Consider the following 16318-nt stretch of genomic DNA (forward strand, 5'->3'; position numbering starts at 1 on the left):
CCCCCCCCCCGAGTGTGGAGATTGCAAGCATGGGCCATCACGCTTAGTGAGTAAGGTTTAGTGTAAGAATAACCCAAATATTACATGGGACATACGGGCACTAAAAGAAAAAACATCCCCCATTAACTTAGTGTCCTGCTTTTTATCTGGCGATCCTACCCCAAGGTCACCTAGAAAGAGCTGTTGAAGCATCTTACATACCCATAGGTTTTCCTGGGATTTGGGCTAAGTTTGTCAAGTCTGATTTTTCCCAAGTGTACCCTGAGTTAGTTTTCAGGGTAACACAGACTAGAACTGTGAAGTCCTTGAGGACTCACGGCAATTCATCTCTCCCTCACCGGTGTCTACCACAGAAAGTGCTCAATAAGTACCAAAGGAATTACTTTGTACTGTCATTTATTGAGCACCTAGTGATATTCTAGGCCCTGGGCTCAGTATTTTATACCCATATTCTTATTTAATCCTCACAATAACCCTCCAAGAGAAATATTATTTCACAGGCACATTTCACAAATGAGTTAGATTCAGACAGGTTAAGACCTATGTTTATTTATTATTTGACATATACTTTTGAGCACCTGGTCTGTTCTGGGTGATGAGGACACAGCAGTGAAAAATAAGGTTTTTGCTGCCAAGGAGGTCACATGCTAGAGGACTGACAGATGATACACAGAAAAACGTGCCATGGAGTATGTTGAATGCTAATAGGGGCTGTGAAGAAAAGGAAAACCAGTTAAGGGGGAAAAGACTGGGAAGTATTGTTTTCTAAAGGGCAATCCAGGAAGGCTTCAGGTAAAGAAAACATTTGAGCAGAACCTGAATTAAGTGAGCCCCACAACAGAGAAGATCGTTCTGGAAAAAAAGGGACAGTAAGTGCAGACCCAGAAGTGGAGTGAGAAACAGAGAGGAGGCTGGTGTGGCCAGAACCAGTGAGAGAGGGAAGACTAAGAGTCTGAGGTATTTGGGAAAGGACTTTCAGTGTCACTGATGAAATAGAGACTGGAGTGACAGTTTCTTGCTGCTGAGTGAGGGTGGAGAGGAAGAAGAAGGGGAACTATCACTGAGAGGGAGCGAGTAGAAGTTCATCTGGAGCAGTAGCCGGTCTGTTGAAGCCCCAGAGTGAGCAAGCATGAGCCCAGGACTTTCACAGAGTGCAGGTGGGTGTGGGGAGGAGGAAGTCCCTCGGTGAGGTTCCCAGGCAGGATGGAGCTGTGAAGGTCACTGCTGATGGACATCTTAGGGAGGAGCTCCAAAGGAGCAAACCTCTGTGTAGCCAGGACTCCTGGAGACTTCTCAGCTTGCCACACACAAGCCCCCAGCCCCTTACCATTCTCCACATTTCATTCTCTTTTCTTCCTTCTCTTCAGAAAAAGATGGAAATAAACAAATAACTGAAAAGAAATGACTATTATTGATTATTCTCAAGTGAGTCACATCAAGGTTCTGTATATACTGTATCTTTCTCAGAAAAGTACATTCCATTCTCACAGCAAAGGGAACACGAAACACCAGTAAGGCTCCAGTAAGAGAGATACGTGTTCAAGCTCTGTGCCCGCCACCGTCACTCCAAACACAGGGCCCTCCCCAGAGGACCTGCCTTCAGCAAGGTAGTAAGTTACACCTGCACTTCACCATACCCAGCCACATTTCCTGCCCCAGGGCTCCTGCTCCCTTTGATACCAGATGTTAACTCCAGAGGGAAAAATTGTATTTGCCTTCCTTCCTCTCAAGAAAAAGAAGTGTGTGCTGGGGATCTTCCCCAAACAATTAAAAGAATCATACCACAGTGATATATGTGCACCCATGTTCATAGCAGCGCAGTTTGTAACAGCTAAAACTTGGAAACAGCCCAAATGCCCATCAACTGGAGACTGGATAAAGAAAATGTGGTTTTTTTCTAAAATGGAGTACTAATCAGCCATAAAAAATGAGAAATTAGAGACATTTATAGCTAAGTGGATGCACATTGAGGCAATACTCTTAAGTGAAATAAATAGGACACAGATGTGTAAATACCGAATAGTTTCTCTGGTGTGAGAAACTGAAAGTGTAAATAAGGACTAAATGTATAATAGGTCATGTGAAATAGGAAGAAAAGGGGCAAAGGGGAAGGAAGTGGGAGGGCTAAGGGAAAGGATAGAAGGGAATGGGATTAATATGAGAAAATGGAAAAATAGGAACAAAATCTTTGTAAATAGGGAGGGCTGGAGAGGTTGAAGGGAGGGCTGGGCAAAGGTGAAAAACAAGAACCAAGAGAGACTATGTAAAGATGCAAATTTCCAATGATGAATGTCATTATATTGTATACCTAAAATGTACCAATTATTAGAATGAATAATCGATAATGTAAAATAGGAAGAAAAGGTCCAAAGGGGTAGGAGTAGTGTGAGGGGCAGGGGAAAGGAAAGAAGGGAAAGGAAAACATGATGAGAAATGGAAAAAATGGAAATAAAGTCTTTGTAAATAGGGAAGGGTGGAGGGCGTGAAGGGAGGGCTAGGAATGGGGAAAAAATAAGAACCAAGATGCATTATATAAAGGTACAATTCCCAATGAGAAATGTAATTGTGTTGTATACCTACAATGTACCAATAAAAGAATTTAATACAAAAAAAAGAAAAAAGAAAAAGAAGTGTGAGTAGGTCCAGATCTGCTTGGATATCAGAAGTGAAAGAGGGCTCAGTAATAGTCTCACAGAGGGCTGAGACCAATGTGGGAATATCTGTAAAGCAGAGCTTGGGGTGGTATCAGAGGGACAAGGGAATGACCTTAGTGATTGCTTTCTGAGTCTCTTGATGTCCTGAGCTTTCAGCCTACTCCTTGTCAAAGTACAGAAAGTAAACTCAGTCTCAAAAAGGGCAATGCCCTTGCTTTTGAAAAGTACCTAGTTCACTCCAGACACATGGCACATGGCCTAACTGGTTATCTCAAAGCCAGGTGCAGGCCTAGGACTGCCTAGGATGCTAAAGCAGGATACCCAGGCTTATCCTAAGAAAATCTAAAGTGAAGCTGGGCATTGTAGTGCACGCCTGTGAGCCCAGCACTCAGGATGCTGAAGTGGGAGGATTGCCATGAGTTCAAGGCTGGCCTGGGCTACACAGTGAGTTCAAGGTCAGCCTGAACTACATAATGAGACCCTGTGTCAAAAAAAGAAAAAGTGAAGATACAAAAACCATGGCAGTAAACATCCAGAACAGGCAAACCCAGAGATGGAAAGTAGATTAGAGTTGCCGGGGGCTGGGGGGAAGGGCACTTGGAGAGTGACTGCCAATGGTCGGGGGGCTTCTGTTGGGAGTAATTAGTATGTTCTAGAACATACTGACAGTGGTGATAGCTGTACAACCCTGCTAATACTCTGAAAACCACTCACTTCCACACTTTAAAAGGCTGAATTTTATGGCATGTGAATTGTATCTCCATTTTTGTAATTTAAGAAAAAAAAATTTGGTCCCCTCCAGCATCTGGGGAAATCTAAAATTCTGAACTCCTTTGCTAGACTGCTTATGCAGCATGGGTGCAGAGCTTGGGGCTCTGGCAGTGTGAGGGAGCCCTCGTCCTAGCAAAAGCTGCCAGTCTGAGGGGATACCGAGGCTATTGGCATTGGACAGCAGTGTTCTGTGGCCAGCCTTGTTCTAACAGTGACTGCCTAAAGAAGCAAAACCCACCACAACGTGTTAGCAGTACTCTTACTGCTTGCCTGCCTGCAAGGAAAGGATATAGAGTCTGCTCAGAACCTCCCATGGGGAAAAATGGAGTGGGGGATGTAGCTCAGTGCTAGAGCACTTGCCTTCTCTTTAGAAGCCCCTGGCTCAATCCCTAGCACTGTAAGACATCCATCCCTTTGCTCTCTCTCTCCAGTATGAGTTTCCAAAGCTCTATCAATTGCTTAGCTGTCCCTACACTGGGCCAGGCCTTAGGCTGGGTGTTGGGTTCACGCAGAGGCCACTGGCCAGTCGTGAGCTCCTGAAAAGAGGCCGCTCTGATCCCACACCTCACCCCCTGACAGCTCACCCTTTCTCGTGACTCCAGTCTTCCAGTCTCAGAAGCCTGTGAGGAGCACAGAGGCGAGCCAAACAATGTGTGAGTAGGTGGTGCCCACACTGCAGCGGGCTCAGGTGCATGGGCTCATTGTGAAGTGGGGAAGTCTCCTTGTCTAACTCTGGCCACTTTGTCAGTTGAACTGCTGGATTCCACTAGAATATTAGAAACCCTAAATATCTATTTTCATATTTACAAAAAAGAAAGATAAGAGACTCTGAGGATACCGCAAAACCTGCCTGACCAGGTTCCTTGCGCCGCAGAGAAGGCAGACACGGCTGGAAGGGACAGGATTTATGTTGCATACTTGAACTACAGCGGGTATAAGACCAGTCCTATGTACAGGGCAGGAACAAACACTACAGGTGGAACGTGGGGGCAGCAGAGTGAGCACCAGAGTCCTGGACAGAGAGTGCCTGGCTTGCCACCTTCCCCACCTCTCCCAGAGGCATCTCCACAGCCCCACTGGGGTTGTCCAGGGGGAATGGAGCCTGCTCACATGATGCTTGCTGGGGTGAAGACAGGGCCCACGCATAAAGTGTCTGTGATCTCCCAGCCGCAGGACAGAGGCTTGCACACACCCTCAGCATCCTCGTCTTGTTCCACAGGCAGCAGCTGCCCCCGCAGAGCTTCCCTAGGGTGAGAGAGGGGTCCTAAAGGCAGCCAACTTGGGGACAACAGGGAGTTTCTTTGGCCCCTGTACCTGTGGTCCTGGCCCCATTAGGCACAAGAGTCTCACCTAAGCCCAGTCAAGGTCAAGGAACACCCGCTGACCCTTGTCCCCTCTGCTGGCTTCCCCTGTGGTCCCCATTTCCCAACAGGAAAAAGGAACCCACATTTATTGAGCACTTCCAGTGAGTCAGACATCCTGCCAGGCACTTCCCATCCATCATCTAAAGCCCTGTGAGGGAGCCATTCCCATCCTCATTTTACTGATGAAGAAACTGAGGCTCAGAGAGGAGAGGCTTGCCCGTGACCACATCCCTAGTGGTGCCAGCACTAAGGTTGAACCCAGCTCTCTCCCCTGTCTTCCCCTCCAGTCAGGCCAACCTCTATGAATGCCTCAGATATACCACACTTGGCCCTGCCCACCCTCCTTGCGTCTGCCTGCTGCCTCACATCTTCCCAGGGAGCAGGACTAGTCCTCAGGGAGGGCTTGTGCTCCCACCCAGCACAGTGCCACCCCAAGTGCCTGCCTGCAAATCTGCATCTCCTGATGCTGCATGCAGTCTCCTCGGAGAAGCCCAGCCCGCTCTGTGGCCCCAGGCAGGTGGTATATAGGCCTCACATAACAGTAGGAGCTCCTTGCCAAGTCGGATTACATAGAAGGGGGTCTCAGATCACCGGTTTCCCTTGTTGCTTCAGCCTTGCTTGCCTCCCCGTGCCCCATTTTGCAGCAGGGCCCCCTTACCAGGCTACCCGGGACATGGCGTAGGTGATGTGGCAGGTCTGGGTCCCCCCGAGGAGGGAGCCTGTGCCCACGGTGTAAGCTCCCATGTTCTCAAAGACCAGCCAGTCCCCTATGTGTAGTTGCGGCAGCCACAGACCCTCAGCCACACAGTCACGGCCATCAGCAGCGGGGCCCCACAGGCTGCTGCTGTACAGGGGCTGCTCCGTGGGTGGTTTCTGTAGGAGAGAGACATAGCCCCATCAGGCCTCCTGGGCATACCACAGCTTCAGCACTTCCTCCCTTACAAGCCTCCCATGGCTCCTGTGACTGACGGGATAAAGACCAGATGGCCCTCATCATCTAGCATTTGATACCCTCCCCACTTCTCTGCATTCATTGCCTCTTACACTCGGAAGCCACAATACCTGGTCTCAAGTCCAGTTTCTAACACTTTCTAGCCGTGTGACCTTGGGCAATTAATCTGTGCCTCAGTTTGCTCATCTATAAGATGGGGATAATAAATAGTACCTACTTTGGAAAGCTACTAAAAGGATAAGTGAGTATATGTCGAACATTTAAAACAATATCTGGCACATGACAACGGTCCAATTTAGTTAGTACTATTGTTACTGCTGTTTCTATTACCACATCTGTTCTGTGCCCTTACCTCTGCAGCCCTTCTCCCAGCCTCAATTCCAGACTGTGTTCCAGGCCTGTCCTAGGGCTTGCCCTTCTGTGAATGCCTCCCAGATCCTCTTATTCCTTGCCAGGCCCAGTGGCAGGAGCCAGGACACAGATATGTTAGGCCCAGCCTCCCTCAGGTCTGTGAGGAAAGACAGGCCTCCAACAGAAAATCATGGGGTGACTGGGAAGACGTCACAGAACACATCCCAGGATAGACACAATCACTGTCTTTTTAGGGAAACAGGCTCTTAGAGGTTAAGGATTTGCTCAAAGGCACAGCTACTGATGAATTTTAAATTTTTTTTCTTAAAAGACCCAAATCCAGAAAAGAAATCTAAACACAGACCATCTGCAGGCAACCAGTATAGCAGTGCAGTCTGTCACAGCATAGGGCTCTGCCAGGCCCTAGAGGAGGAGTCACAACTTAGGAACAGGTGTGTGCAGATCCTGATTGTGCCCTCGAGGCCCTTACCCCACCTTCCACTGCACTCCACGAGTTCCAGTTACTCCTGTTTCTCTGGGCTTCCCAGTAAACCCAGCTTCCCTTCGCCTCCCCCGCCTTCACCCTTGCTGTTTTCTGAGGCTCCAAATCTGCCAGCTCCTGTTTGTCCTTTAGGTCCCACAAGAAACAGCCTCCAGGAAGCCTTTCCTAAAGCTCCATACTCCCCGAGCCTTGCCTTCACAGCATTTGCTATGATTTGCAAGTGCATAGTTGTTTGTGGAGTATCTGCTCATGCCTGTCTTCCCTGACAGATGATAAATTCCATGTGCCCAGAGATGGTGTTAGCCCAGTCATCTCTGTCTCTTCCAGCCTGGCATACAGTAGGTGCTTTCTGTAATATTTTTAAGTAAATAGCTGGATGGAAGGAATATATATATATATATATATAGAGAGAGAGAGAGAGAGAGAGAGAGAGAGGAATAGATAGATAGAGGGTAGAGAGAGGAGAGAATGAGAAATCAAAAAGGGATATAAATAGAAGCCACTAGAAGGAAGCAAGTGAAGACCTTAGCCAGGGGCAGGAATGAGGAAAATGAGAAAGAAAAACCTTAAGTCTCCCCTGGTACCAAAAAAACACAAAACTTTGTCTCCATACACAGAAGTGATGTTCATGTATTTAACAGTTATTAATAAGCTATGAATCCCATTAATAAAAAATACAGGGCCAGGGATTTATCTCAGTGGTTCCGCTGCCTGCCTCGCAAGCGCAAGGTCCCAAGTTCAATCCCCAGTACCAAAAAACCCAAAAATTAAAAATGCAGACTTTGTGAATATCAAGAAAATGAACTACCCTATATTCGTAATCCATTCATTTAACAAGTACTTGTTGAGCACCTACTATGTGCCAGGTCTGATTTAAGAGCTGGGGATGCACAGTGAGCACGAAAACAAAGTTTCTGTGCTTGGAAAGCTTGTGTTCTAGGAAGAGGAGACAAATAAATATATTCTTGTTCATTTGACTCAATATTCTTGTTTACAAGCTTTTTGTTAATGAGTAAAATTAATCTCAGCTGCTCTAAATTATTTCCCTTAGCCCCAATCATTAAAAATCATTAATGTTTAAAGCTTTTTGGGGAGGGGGGGGGAAATGGTCTATAAACACATCCACAAAGATCTTTGAGCAAATAGGTTTTAAAGGTTCTTCCACAATAAAGAGAAAAGGCAACTCGGGTTGTTATAAATTAGCATTCTCTCACTTCCTATTAGTGGTGCAAATAAAATGTAGGTGGGAAAAAAGATTTCAAAACTTCACAGGAGATAATGTAAACTACCCTTTTACTATTTAAAGTCATTTTTAAAAAGAAGCCTTCTGGCCCGGGAATTTAGCTCAGTGGTTCTGCCGCCTGCCTTGCAAGCAAAAAGCCCAAAGTTCGAGCCCTGGTACCAAAAACAGCAACAACAAAATAAAAGAAGCCTTCAACATAAATATAAGAAGCACATAGCAATGAGACTGTGCCTCTCGGCCCTGTTTACAAGTCTGATAACAATACAAATAGAAAAGCATCTGTAAAATTCCAAGATGTCCACTCTTCTAGCCTGGGTCACCTCTGTGATAGAGCAAAGGGTTCCTCATTTACAAAGCATGCCACAGCTTCACATCGCATTGGTGAGGTAGATGCCACAAGTGCAATCCCCTTTTTATAGATGAGCAAACTCAGAGAGGGGGTGACCTGCCCCCGGTTCTGGAAGGAGTTAGTAGCAGATCTCTGAGCCATCCCACACCCAGCTGCCTTCCTCTTAGAGGCCTAATACAGGAGCATAACCACAAAAACAACAAAGGCAAACATTTATAAAAGTATGTAGTCCTGATGGGCCCCTACCTAATCCCCATCTACTTAAAAATACTATTTCCCATATGACATAGAGTGTACAAAAACATTTTAAAAAGAAGAAAATGAGATGAACAAGGACAACACACAAACAGAGAAAAACAGAAAAACCTATGGTCAAAATTTCATTTGTAAGCATACAGGCAAAAATCCGACATGAAACCTTAGCTAACCAAATCCATGGGCATATTCAAAGACTCCTTTGCAATAGTCAGATAATTTGTTTCTAAAATGGAAGGAAGGGTCCACATGAGCAGAGTCAGCTACTGCCTTCATCATAATATAGAAAATACAGATCTACAATTCAAATTCTCTGACCTGCTTTGTGACACTAGAGCTGGACTCTAAACATTTCTTCTTTTCTTCAGCTAGCTTAGTGAGAGGCTATGTCAAGAGAGGTGACTAGGGGACAAGCAGGACAGATCAGGAAGAAGGTACTTCCCTCTTTCACCTTGCTGTTTTCTGTGACTAAGCAGGCAAGGGTCCAGTAGCATTCACCTCAGTGGCTTTCACAGGTAGCCTTTGCCTGCGTCTTTCAGCAAGTCTCTCCTGCACTATGATTGGGCACCTGAGGAGTGTCTTTGCCAGTGGCAGACTGCATGTTTTTATGATACTACAAGCTCTCTTCAAAGGTTATGATATGGCATTGAAGAGAATAAGCGAGGAGAGAGGCCTGATGCTCCCAAAAAAAGTAATAAAAGTAATTCAGTGGCTACCCCAGGCATCTTAAAGGGCTGGGTCACAGTTGCATCAGCCCCTCCTGGCTGCCCAGGGAGATACTTGCTTTGGTTGCAGCAGGCTTCAGTCACAGACCCATCACAATTGACTCTGCCACTCTGCAGCCCTCCTCAGTCAGGTCCTCAAGAGGTGCCATTCCTCCCCATGGCCACCCTCTGTAAGCATCATCCTGCAGGTCAGTCTGGGTCAATCTGTGCAGCATAAGCCCTTTTAAAAGCCTCCTCTTATGACATCCCTGCCCATTTGTGATGTCTGTCTCAGGTAGTGCCTGCTGAGCTGGTAACACAGAGAGCAAGTGTGCCAAGAGCTGTCAGCAGCCTGGGGTGATAACACTGAAGACAGTTGGCAGCCAGAGAACAATGGAGAGCAGTGAAGAATTGCTGGGAGCCACCATCTCTGGCAGCCAGAAGAGTTCCCAAGACCTTCCCATAGCTGCTTGCTCTGAGCAGCAAAGGGGGAGAGCCACTAACATTAACAGAGCTGATACCTACTTGACTTAAAAGCTCAAGGCTGTTAAAACTATAAGAACTATCCTTTGCCAATTCATACTTTATATATGAATTCAGCAAGAACCCCCCAGCAAGTAGTAACATCTCAGAAGCACATATGGCAACTCTCCTCTTCAGAGAACCCTGAAGGAAAGGATAAACAATGGTGATGGTCATCAACAGGCTCAAAAATCAGCCCATCTGATTTCCATCTTACATGTGGCTAAGAACCCACACTAGCCAGAGACGAGAGGAGGTATTCTCTTAAGTTTCTAGATCCTTGTTCCCTCTCCCAGGACCAGGAGTGGTAGCTGGTTTTGCTCCATTTAGTAATTAGCTACCCTCAAAGATAATAATTCCTTATATTAAAATGTTCCTATTCAAATAAATTACTGGTATGGTTTCTATATCTTTTTTTTTTTTTTTGCAGCACTGGGGGTCGAACTCAGGACCTTGCACTTCTGAGGCATGCGTGGCACCACTAAGCTAAATCCCCAGCCCATGGTTTCCATATCTTGATACAATCTCTTCCTGAAACTAGGACTGGATATTCTGTCTTCTCACTGTATGCACTACTTTTTTAGCCTTTCTTATTTTATTCCTTTTTGTTTCTTTGTGCTATATTTCTATGATGTTTTCAACATTATCTCCCCGTGCTCTTTGTTTCTAACATGCTGCCTATCTTGTGTTTATTAAGCATGTGCTCTATCATTGAGCCAACATTCACTCATTCTTTGATCATATTTTCAATCTCTTATTTCTTTACACATTATAGAATTTTGTTTGTTTGTTTTGGCCAGATGTGGTGGCACATGTCTGTAATCCCAGCACTTGGGAGGCTTTGGCAGGAAGATCATGAATTCAAGGCCATCATGGGCTACATACCAAGTTCAAGGCCAGCCTGGACTACAAAAAAAAAATTGCTTTGTTTTATGTTTAGCACCTGGTAATTCCAATATATGAAATAACTTCAGGTCTGATTCTGCTGTCCATTGCTTCCACTAGTTCCCTCCTCATGGTAACTTGCTTGTGTTTTGTGATTTTTGGCTCCCAACTCATGTTCTGTGAAACCTTACCTGTAAGAATTGTTAAAAGTCTACCTAGGTTGAAGATTCCTCCTCCAGAGAGAATTTGTGTTTCCTTCTGCCACATACAATCAATTCTAGGCTTGAGGTTTTTTAGAGCACAAAATTAGTGTAAATGTGAGCCAGATGGCAGCCTATAGTTTCAAATTCTCAAATCTTTGCTGTCTTCCAACCACTACCAAAATTGAAACAAACAAGTTTTTTCTTGCTGTCCTCTGTGGAGCAGGGTGTTTTTCCTAGCTGACTTTTACACTAAGGGTGTCCTTTGAGAAATCTGTAGCTTTTCGTGAGGGCATCCTATCATCCTTTCATCATTAGGCTATAATTTGACACATATTTGAATAGTTACTGTTTTATGTGCTTGGGACACATTAATGAACAAAATAGGCAACAATCTTTGTCCTCATGAAATTTTCAGTCTAGCAGGGTGATGGCAAACAAAACAAATAAGTTATATAGTATGAGCCAAGCACAATGGTGCACACCTATAGTCCCAGCTCCATGGGAGGTTGAGGCAGGAGGATCACTTGAGCTTGAGAGTTTTAGAGCACCCTGGACAACATAGAAAGACCCACTCTCAAAAAGGTTTTTTAAAATTTTTTTAAATGTAGCATGTTAAAAGATAAAATGCTGGGCCACGGATTTAGCTCAGTGGCACACTGCACCTGCCTCACAAGTTCAAGGTCCTGAGTTCGATCTCTGGTACCACACCAAAAAAAAAGATAAAATGCTACAGCTGGGTAGTGGCATGCACCTGTAATCCCAGCTACTCTGGAGGCTGTTGGGGACAATTGTAAGCTGGAGGCCAGCATGAGCAACACAGTCAGACCCTACCTCATAAAAAAAACTGTTGGGCTAGGGATTTACCTCAGTGGTGCCATGCCTGCCTCACAAGCGCAAGGTTCTGAGTTCAATCCCCGGTACCCAAAAAAAAAAGTCAAGAGAATGAGAAGAGAAGCTACAGACTGGGAGAAAATAACACACAATTGCAAAGGACACACCTACAAGAGACCGTTGCCCAGGGCCGGGGATTTAGCTCAGTGGTTTCGCCACCTGCTGCACAAGCACAAGGACTGGAGTTTGATCCTCAGTACAAAAAAAAAGAGAGAGACTGTTGTTGCCCAAAGTTCTTAATACTCAACATTGAGAAAACAACCAAATTGCAGAATAGTCTAAAGACCTTAACAGACACCTCACCAAAGAAGATATACAGATAGCAAAGGGGCTTGTGGAGATTCCCTACACCATATATCACCAAGGAAATGCAAATTGAAACAACAAATACCCCTTGACATCTATTAGAAGAGCCAAAATCCTGAATACTGACAACACCAAATGCTAGTGAGAACATAAAGGAACTTCCATTCATTGCTGCTGGGATGCAGAATGATACAGCCACTTTGGAAGACATTTTGGCACTTCCTTACAAAGCCAAATATATCATTACCCCAAGATTCTCATAAAATTCCCACAGAATTGTCCCTCAGGGTCTCCCCACCCCCATATCCAGCTGTACTCAGCATGTCTGAAGTGCTGATATACATTTGTTGAATTAATTATCTTTACATCCTAAGTACATATCAGTTTAGATAACTCAATGAACATTTTAAATGTTTATATATAAAAGTCTACCTAACATGCCAATATTTAAATAAAACCATATGTTCATGGTTTGTTTGTTTTTGTTTTGTTTTCTTGGTACCGGGGATCAAACTCAGGACCTTGTGCTTGTGAGACAGGCTTGGGGCCACTGAGTTAAATCCCCAGCCCTCAGGGTTTGTTTTTTAAGTTAAAAACAGTGTACAGGGCCAGGGATTTAGCTCAGTGGCACTGTGCCTGCCTTGCAAGCACAAGGTCCTGAGTTCAATCCCCAGTACCACACACACACACACACACACACACACACAAAAATGTACACCAAGACACTTAGAACAAGAAGGAATTAAAGTAAATTTTAAAAAGTCATCTATGAGTTGTGGGATTTGTGAATTATTTTATCATTTATGCTAAACTTTCTCCAATAAATATTCTAGTTCTGTAAGAGAAAAGGCATATACAAAATAGACATGATTTACAACTTGCAGAGCACAAAAGTTAGAGATAAATTTTCATACTATTATAGCACACTAAGTTAAGATACATGAGATTGTGCTGAAACTTGGTGAAAAAATAATCATAAAACTATAAATCAACAGATTGAAAAGAATTGTATCAACTGTTACTTTAAATACACACACATGCATATGCAAGTTCACCTCTATTTGTAAGAAAAACCTTCAAGACCTCCCAGATTAGGTAAACAGAGTATGTAAAATGGCATTGACATCAAAGGAAAAAAATAAAGATTTCTACTTGTTGGGCTGGGGATTTAGCTCAGCGGTTCTGCCGCCTGCCTTGCAAGCACAAGGTCCTGAATTCAATCCCCAGTACCAAAAAAAAAAAAAAAAGTAAAGATTTCTACTTGTCAAACACATAGAAATGAAAGAAATCCTGAGGTGCGCCATTTCTGATAAATGAGCCAACAAGCAGGGGTCACATGTAGTGCTCAGTGCTTGTGAGCTTACTGAGAAATGGCCACAAGTGGTGACAGTACAGATAGTCCAAGATTATGGGAAAGTAATCTGGCAATACACATCTAGAGGCCTAGAAATGTTCGTATCATTTTACCTGGTAATCTAATTCCCAAGGATTCATCATAAGAAAATAGTTTGTAAAAGTAATTATACTGGGGCCAGGGATTTAGCTCAGTGGTTCTGCCACCTGCCTCACAGGTGCAAGGTCCCGAGTTCCATCCCCGGTACCAAAAAAAAAAAAGTAATTATACTTTAAGCAAGTAAAATGAGCCAGCCATGCAGAGAGATAAGCAAAGAGCATGCTAGGCAGGGGAGGATGAGTAAGGATAACAAAATTTAGCAATGCTGAAATGTCCAGTGACACCACATTTTATAGAGAGGTAGTAACTTTATAGGAAAGTAGTTGAGAGCTTTTCCTCTGGCACCAGACAGATAATCAAAGATGAATAAGACATGAACCCTACCCCCAGGGCTCACAGTCTCCAGTTAATAGCATTTCCCCTTATTAAGTACATGACTTTGAGCAAGGCAAGCTACTTCACCTCTCTAATTTCAGTTTTCTCACTGTAAAACAGGACTGATAATATCTACCTTGAAGAATTATTATAAAATTAAGAATAATGCTATGTGAAATGCTTAATACAACACCTGCACAATGACTTCAGCAGGCACCAATATATACGTGGAGTTTGCAATCACAGCACCGTATGGGAATGTTGAAAGGAGAGGTAACATGAGTTCCATTAGGGCACAGGATTCCAATTTTTTTTTGGCTTGTTTTTGCTTTTTCTTTCTTAAAAGTTCCTTTAAATTTTAAGTTGCTTACATAAATTTCTAAAATCTATTCAGTTCTACCAGGTATGGTAGCATGAACCTGTAGTCCTAGCTACTCAGGAAGCTGAGGCAGGAGGATCACTTTTAAGGCCAGGAGCTCAAGACCAGCTTGGGCAATGTAGTGAGACCCCCATCTTAAACACAAACAAAAAACCTCTTCAATTCCAATGTATACTAAGCACCTATCGTGTGTCACATTCTATGCTGAGAAAGCATGTGTGAATAGTTTCTGCCCTCAAGGGTCTCACAGTACAGTAGATAATTCACTCATTCATAATTCATTCAACAAATATTTAAGCACTATTATTTGCCTAGCACTGTGCCAGGTATTAGGAATTCAGGGGGAACAAATTGAACAAAGTAGCTTCCTGCATAAAGCCTGCATGCTAGTGGAGAAGACAGACTTTTGAGAAGACAAAACAAGGGGCCAGGGATTTAGCTCAATGGTGCCTCCACCTGCCTCAAAAGCACAAGGTCCCGAGTTCAATCCCCAGTACCAAAAAAAAACCAAGATAATTACAGATGGTAACATGTTATAAAGAATAAACAGAATGGTGGCAGAATTATCCAGTGGTAGGATGTGAGCCACTTTAAAGAGAGTGGTCAGGAAGTTGCCTCCTGAATAGGTGACATCTGAGGTGAGACATGTAGGAAGAAACTAAGGAGTGAATGAAGAGCATTCTGAACAGAGCAAATGCAAAGGTCCTGAGATCAGAAATTTTGAGCTCAGGTGATCCAGAACAGAACGGTGGAGATGGAGCAGATGAGTGAGGAGAGGTGGACAGAAGGATGGACAGGAGCCTCACTGGCTGTGGTGAAAAGTCTGGATTTTATTTGAGAACAATGAGAAGTTATAGAAGGTTTTAAGCAGAGAAGGGACATAATCTTTGGGTGTTTTAAAAGCTGCAGTGTGGAGAATGGATGGTAAGTAGGGACTAGAAGAGCAGTTAGTGATTGCTGCAATAGCTCAGGCAGGAGGCGACTGTGGCAGAGAAACAGTGTGATGAACTCAAAATGTACATTGGAACAAGACTCAAGAACTGCCCATGCACTCCATATGGGCAGGAGGAAGGGGAGGCAGGAGCAATGCCAACTTTTAGTTTAAACATTTGGCTGGTGACAGTGCTATTTACTTCGAGAAGGAGTTTGGGGTTGGAAATCAAGAATTCATTTCTGAACAAGTTAAATCTGAGATCCCAGGAGAAATGTCAAGTAGGGAGGTGGCTATCCAAGTCAGGAGCACAGGGTGCCATCCAGGGTAGAGAGAAATTTAGGAGTGAGGAGGGAGAAGAAGATATTGAAAGCCTCAGTGTGGAAGAGTTCACCAAGGAAGTACATATAGACAGGGAAGAGAGTCAAGGACTGAGGCCCGAGGCGGTCAACACTGCGAGGGTGCCAGAGAGACAAGGTGGAACAGCAGAGGAGAGGACAAAGCTGGGATGCTGCCATGGAAGCCACGACAGTCAAGTGTGAAGTTGGAGGAAGATGAGTTGCTAGGAACACAGACATGGCCTTCAAGAACATGCTCTGAGCTGGGTGTGGTGGCATGTGTCCATAATCCCAAAACTCTAGAAGGCTGAGGCAGGAGGATCACAAGTTCAAGCCTGGCCTGGGCAGCTCAGTGACTTAGTGAGACCCTGTCTGCAAAACAAAAAATTTTAAGAGCAACTAGAAGAAAGAGGTTCTAGGGTTGACCAGGGCCCAAGGACAGTAAATCCAGACCACTCTGTGGAGAGGTTCAGCCATGAAGAGCAGTAGCCAACTTATAGAGTCTCTGGAAGAAAAGGAGCTGTGTGGCCAATAAATATTCACAGAGATGTCACGCTTGCTAGTAATGAGGACATCTAAATGAGGACACAATGAGAATCCATTTTACATCCATTCCAGTGGGAAAACTTTTTCATGTTCAGAAAAATGTGGATCCACCAAATCTTATACTCAGTTGGCAGGATTGAACATCTGGAACCCAGGCCCTGTCTCACAAGTTACACATCCACAGGCTGAGTCCCCAACACTCCCAGCACAACTGGAGCCACCTCATCTATAACAAGTCTCCACCATCAGACTGCCCAGGGTCAGTAAGTGGTTGGTAGCCTGAAAGAGGAAACGGAGGCCCTGCCCAGAGGAGGAATAGCACAGACCACAGAGTAAGCAACATC

At 44.4% G+C, this 16318-nt stretch overlaps 1 protein-coding gene across 9 annotated transcripts in view; it reads right to left on the reverse strand.

Annotated features, from left to right (window-relative positions):
* Positions 1-529: 529 nt before the first annotated feature.
* The window catches only part of Azin2 (antizyme inhibitor 2), a 31889-nt gene continuing 16100 nt past the window's right edge, over positions 530-16318 (reverse strand). For 4 of the 9 annotated variants that reach the window (XM_021262822.2, XM_087214924.1, XM_087214930.1 and 1 more), the window contains 3 exons: positions 5448-5662; positions 4536-4670; positions 530-1361 (listed from right to left, as the gene is read on the reverse strand). In XM_021262822.2, the coding sequence (XP_021118481.1) occupies positions 1145-1361; positions 4536-4670; positions 5448-5662 (567 nt within the window). In that variant the 3' untranslated portion in view covers positions 530-1144. 9 annotated transcript variants of the gene reach the window in all.

The sequence above is a fragment of the Heterocephalus glaber genome, unplaced genomic scaffold (assembly GCF_053883595.1).
Source record: "Heterocephalus glaber isolate CG9 unplaced genomic scaffold, H.glaber_assembly_v1.0 deba00001452, whole genome shotgun sequence".
NCBI classification, from domain to species: domain Eukaryota; kingdom Metazoa; phylum Chordata; class Mammalia; order Rodentia; family Bathyergidae; genus Heterocephalus; species Heterocephalus glaber.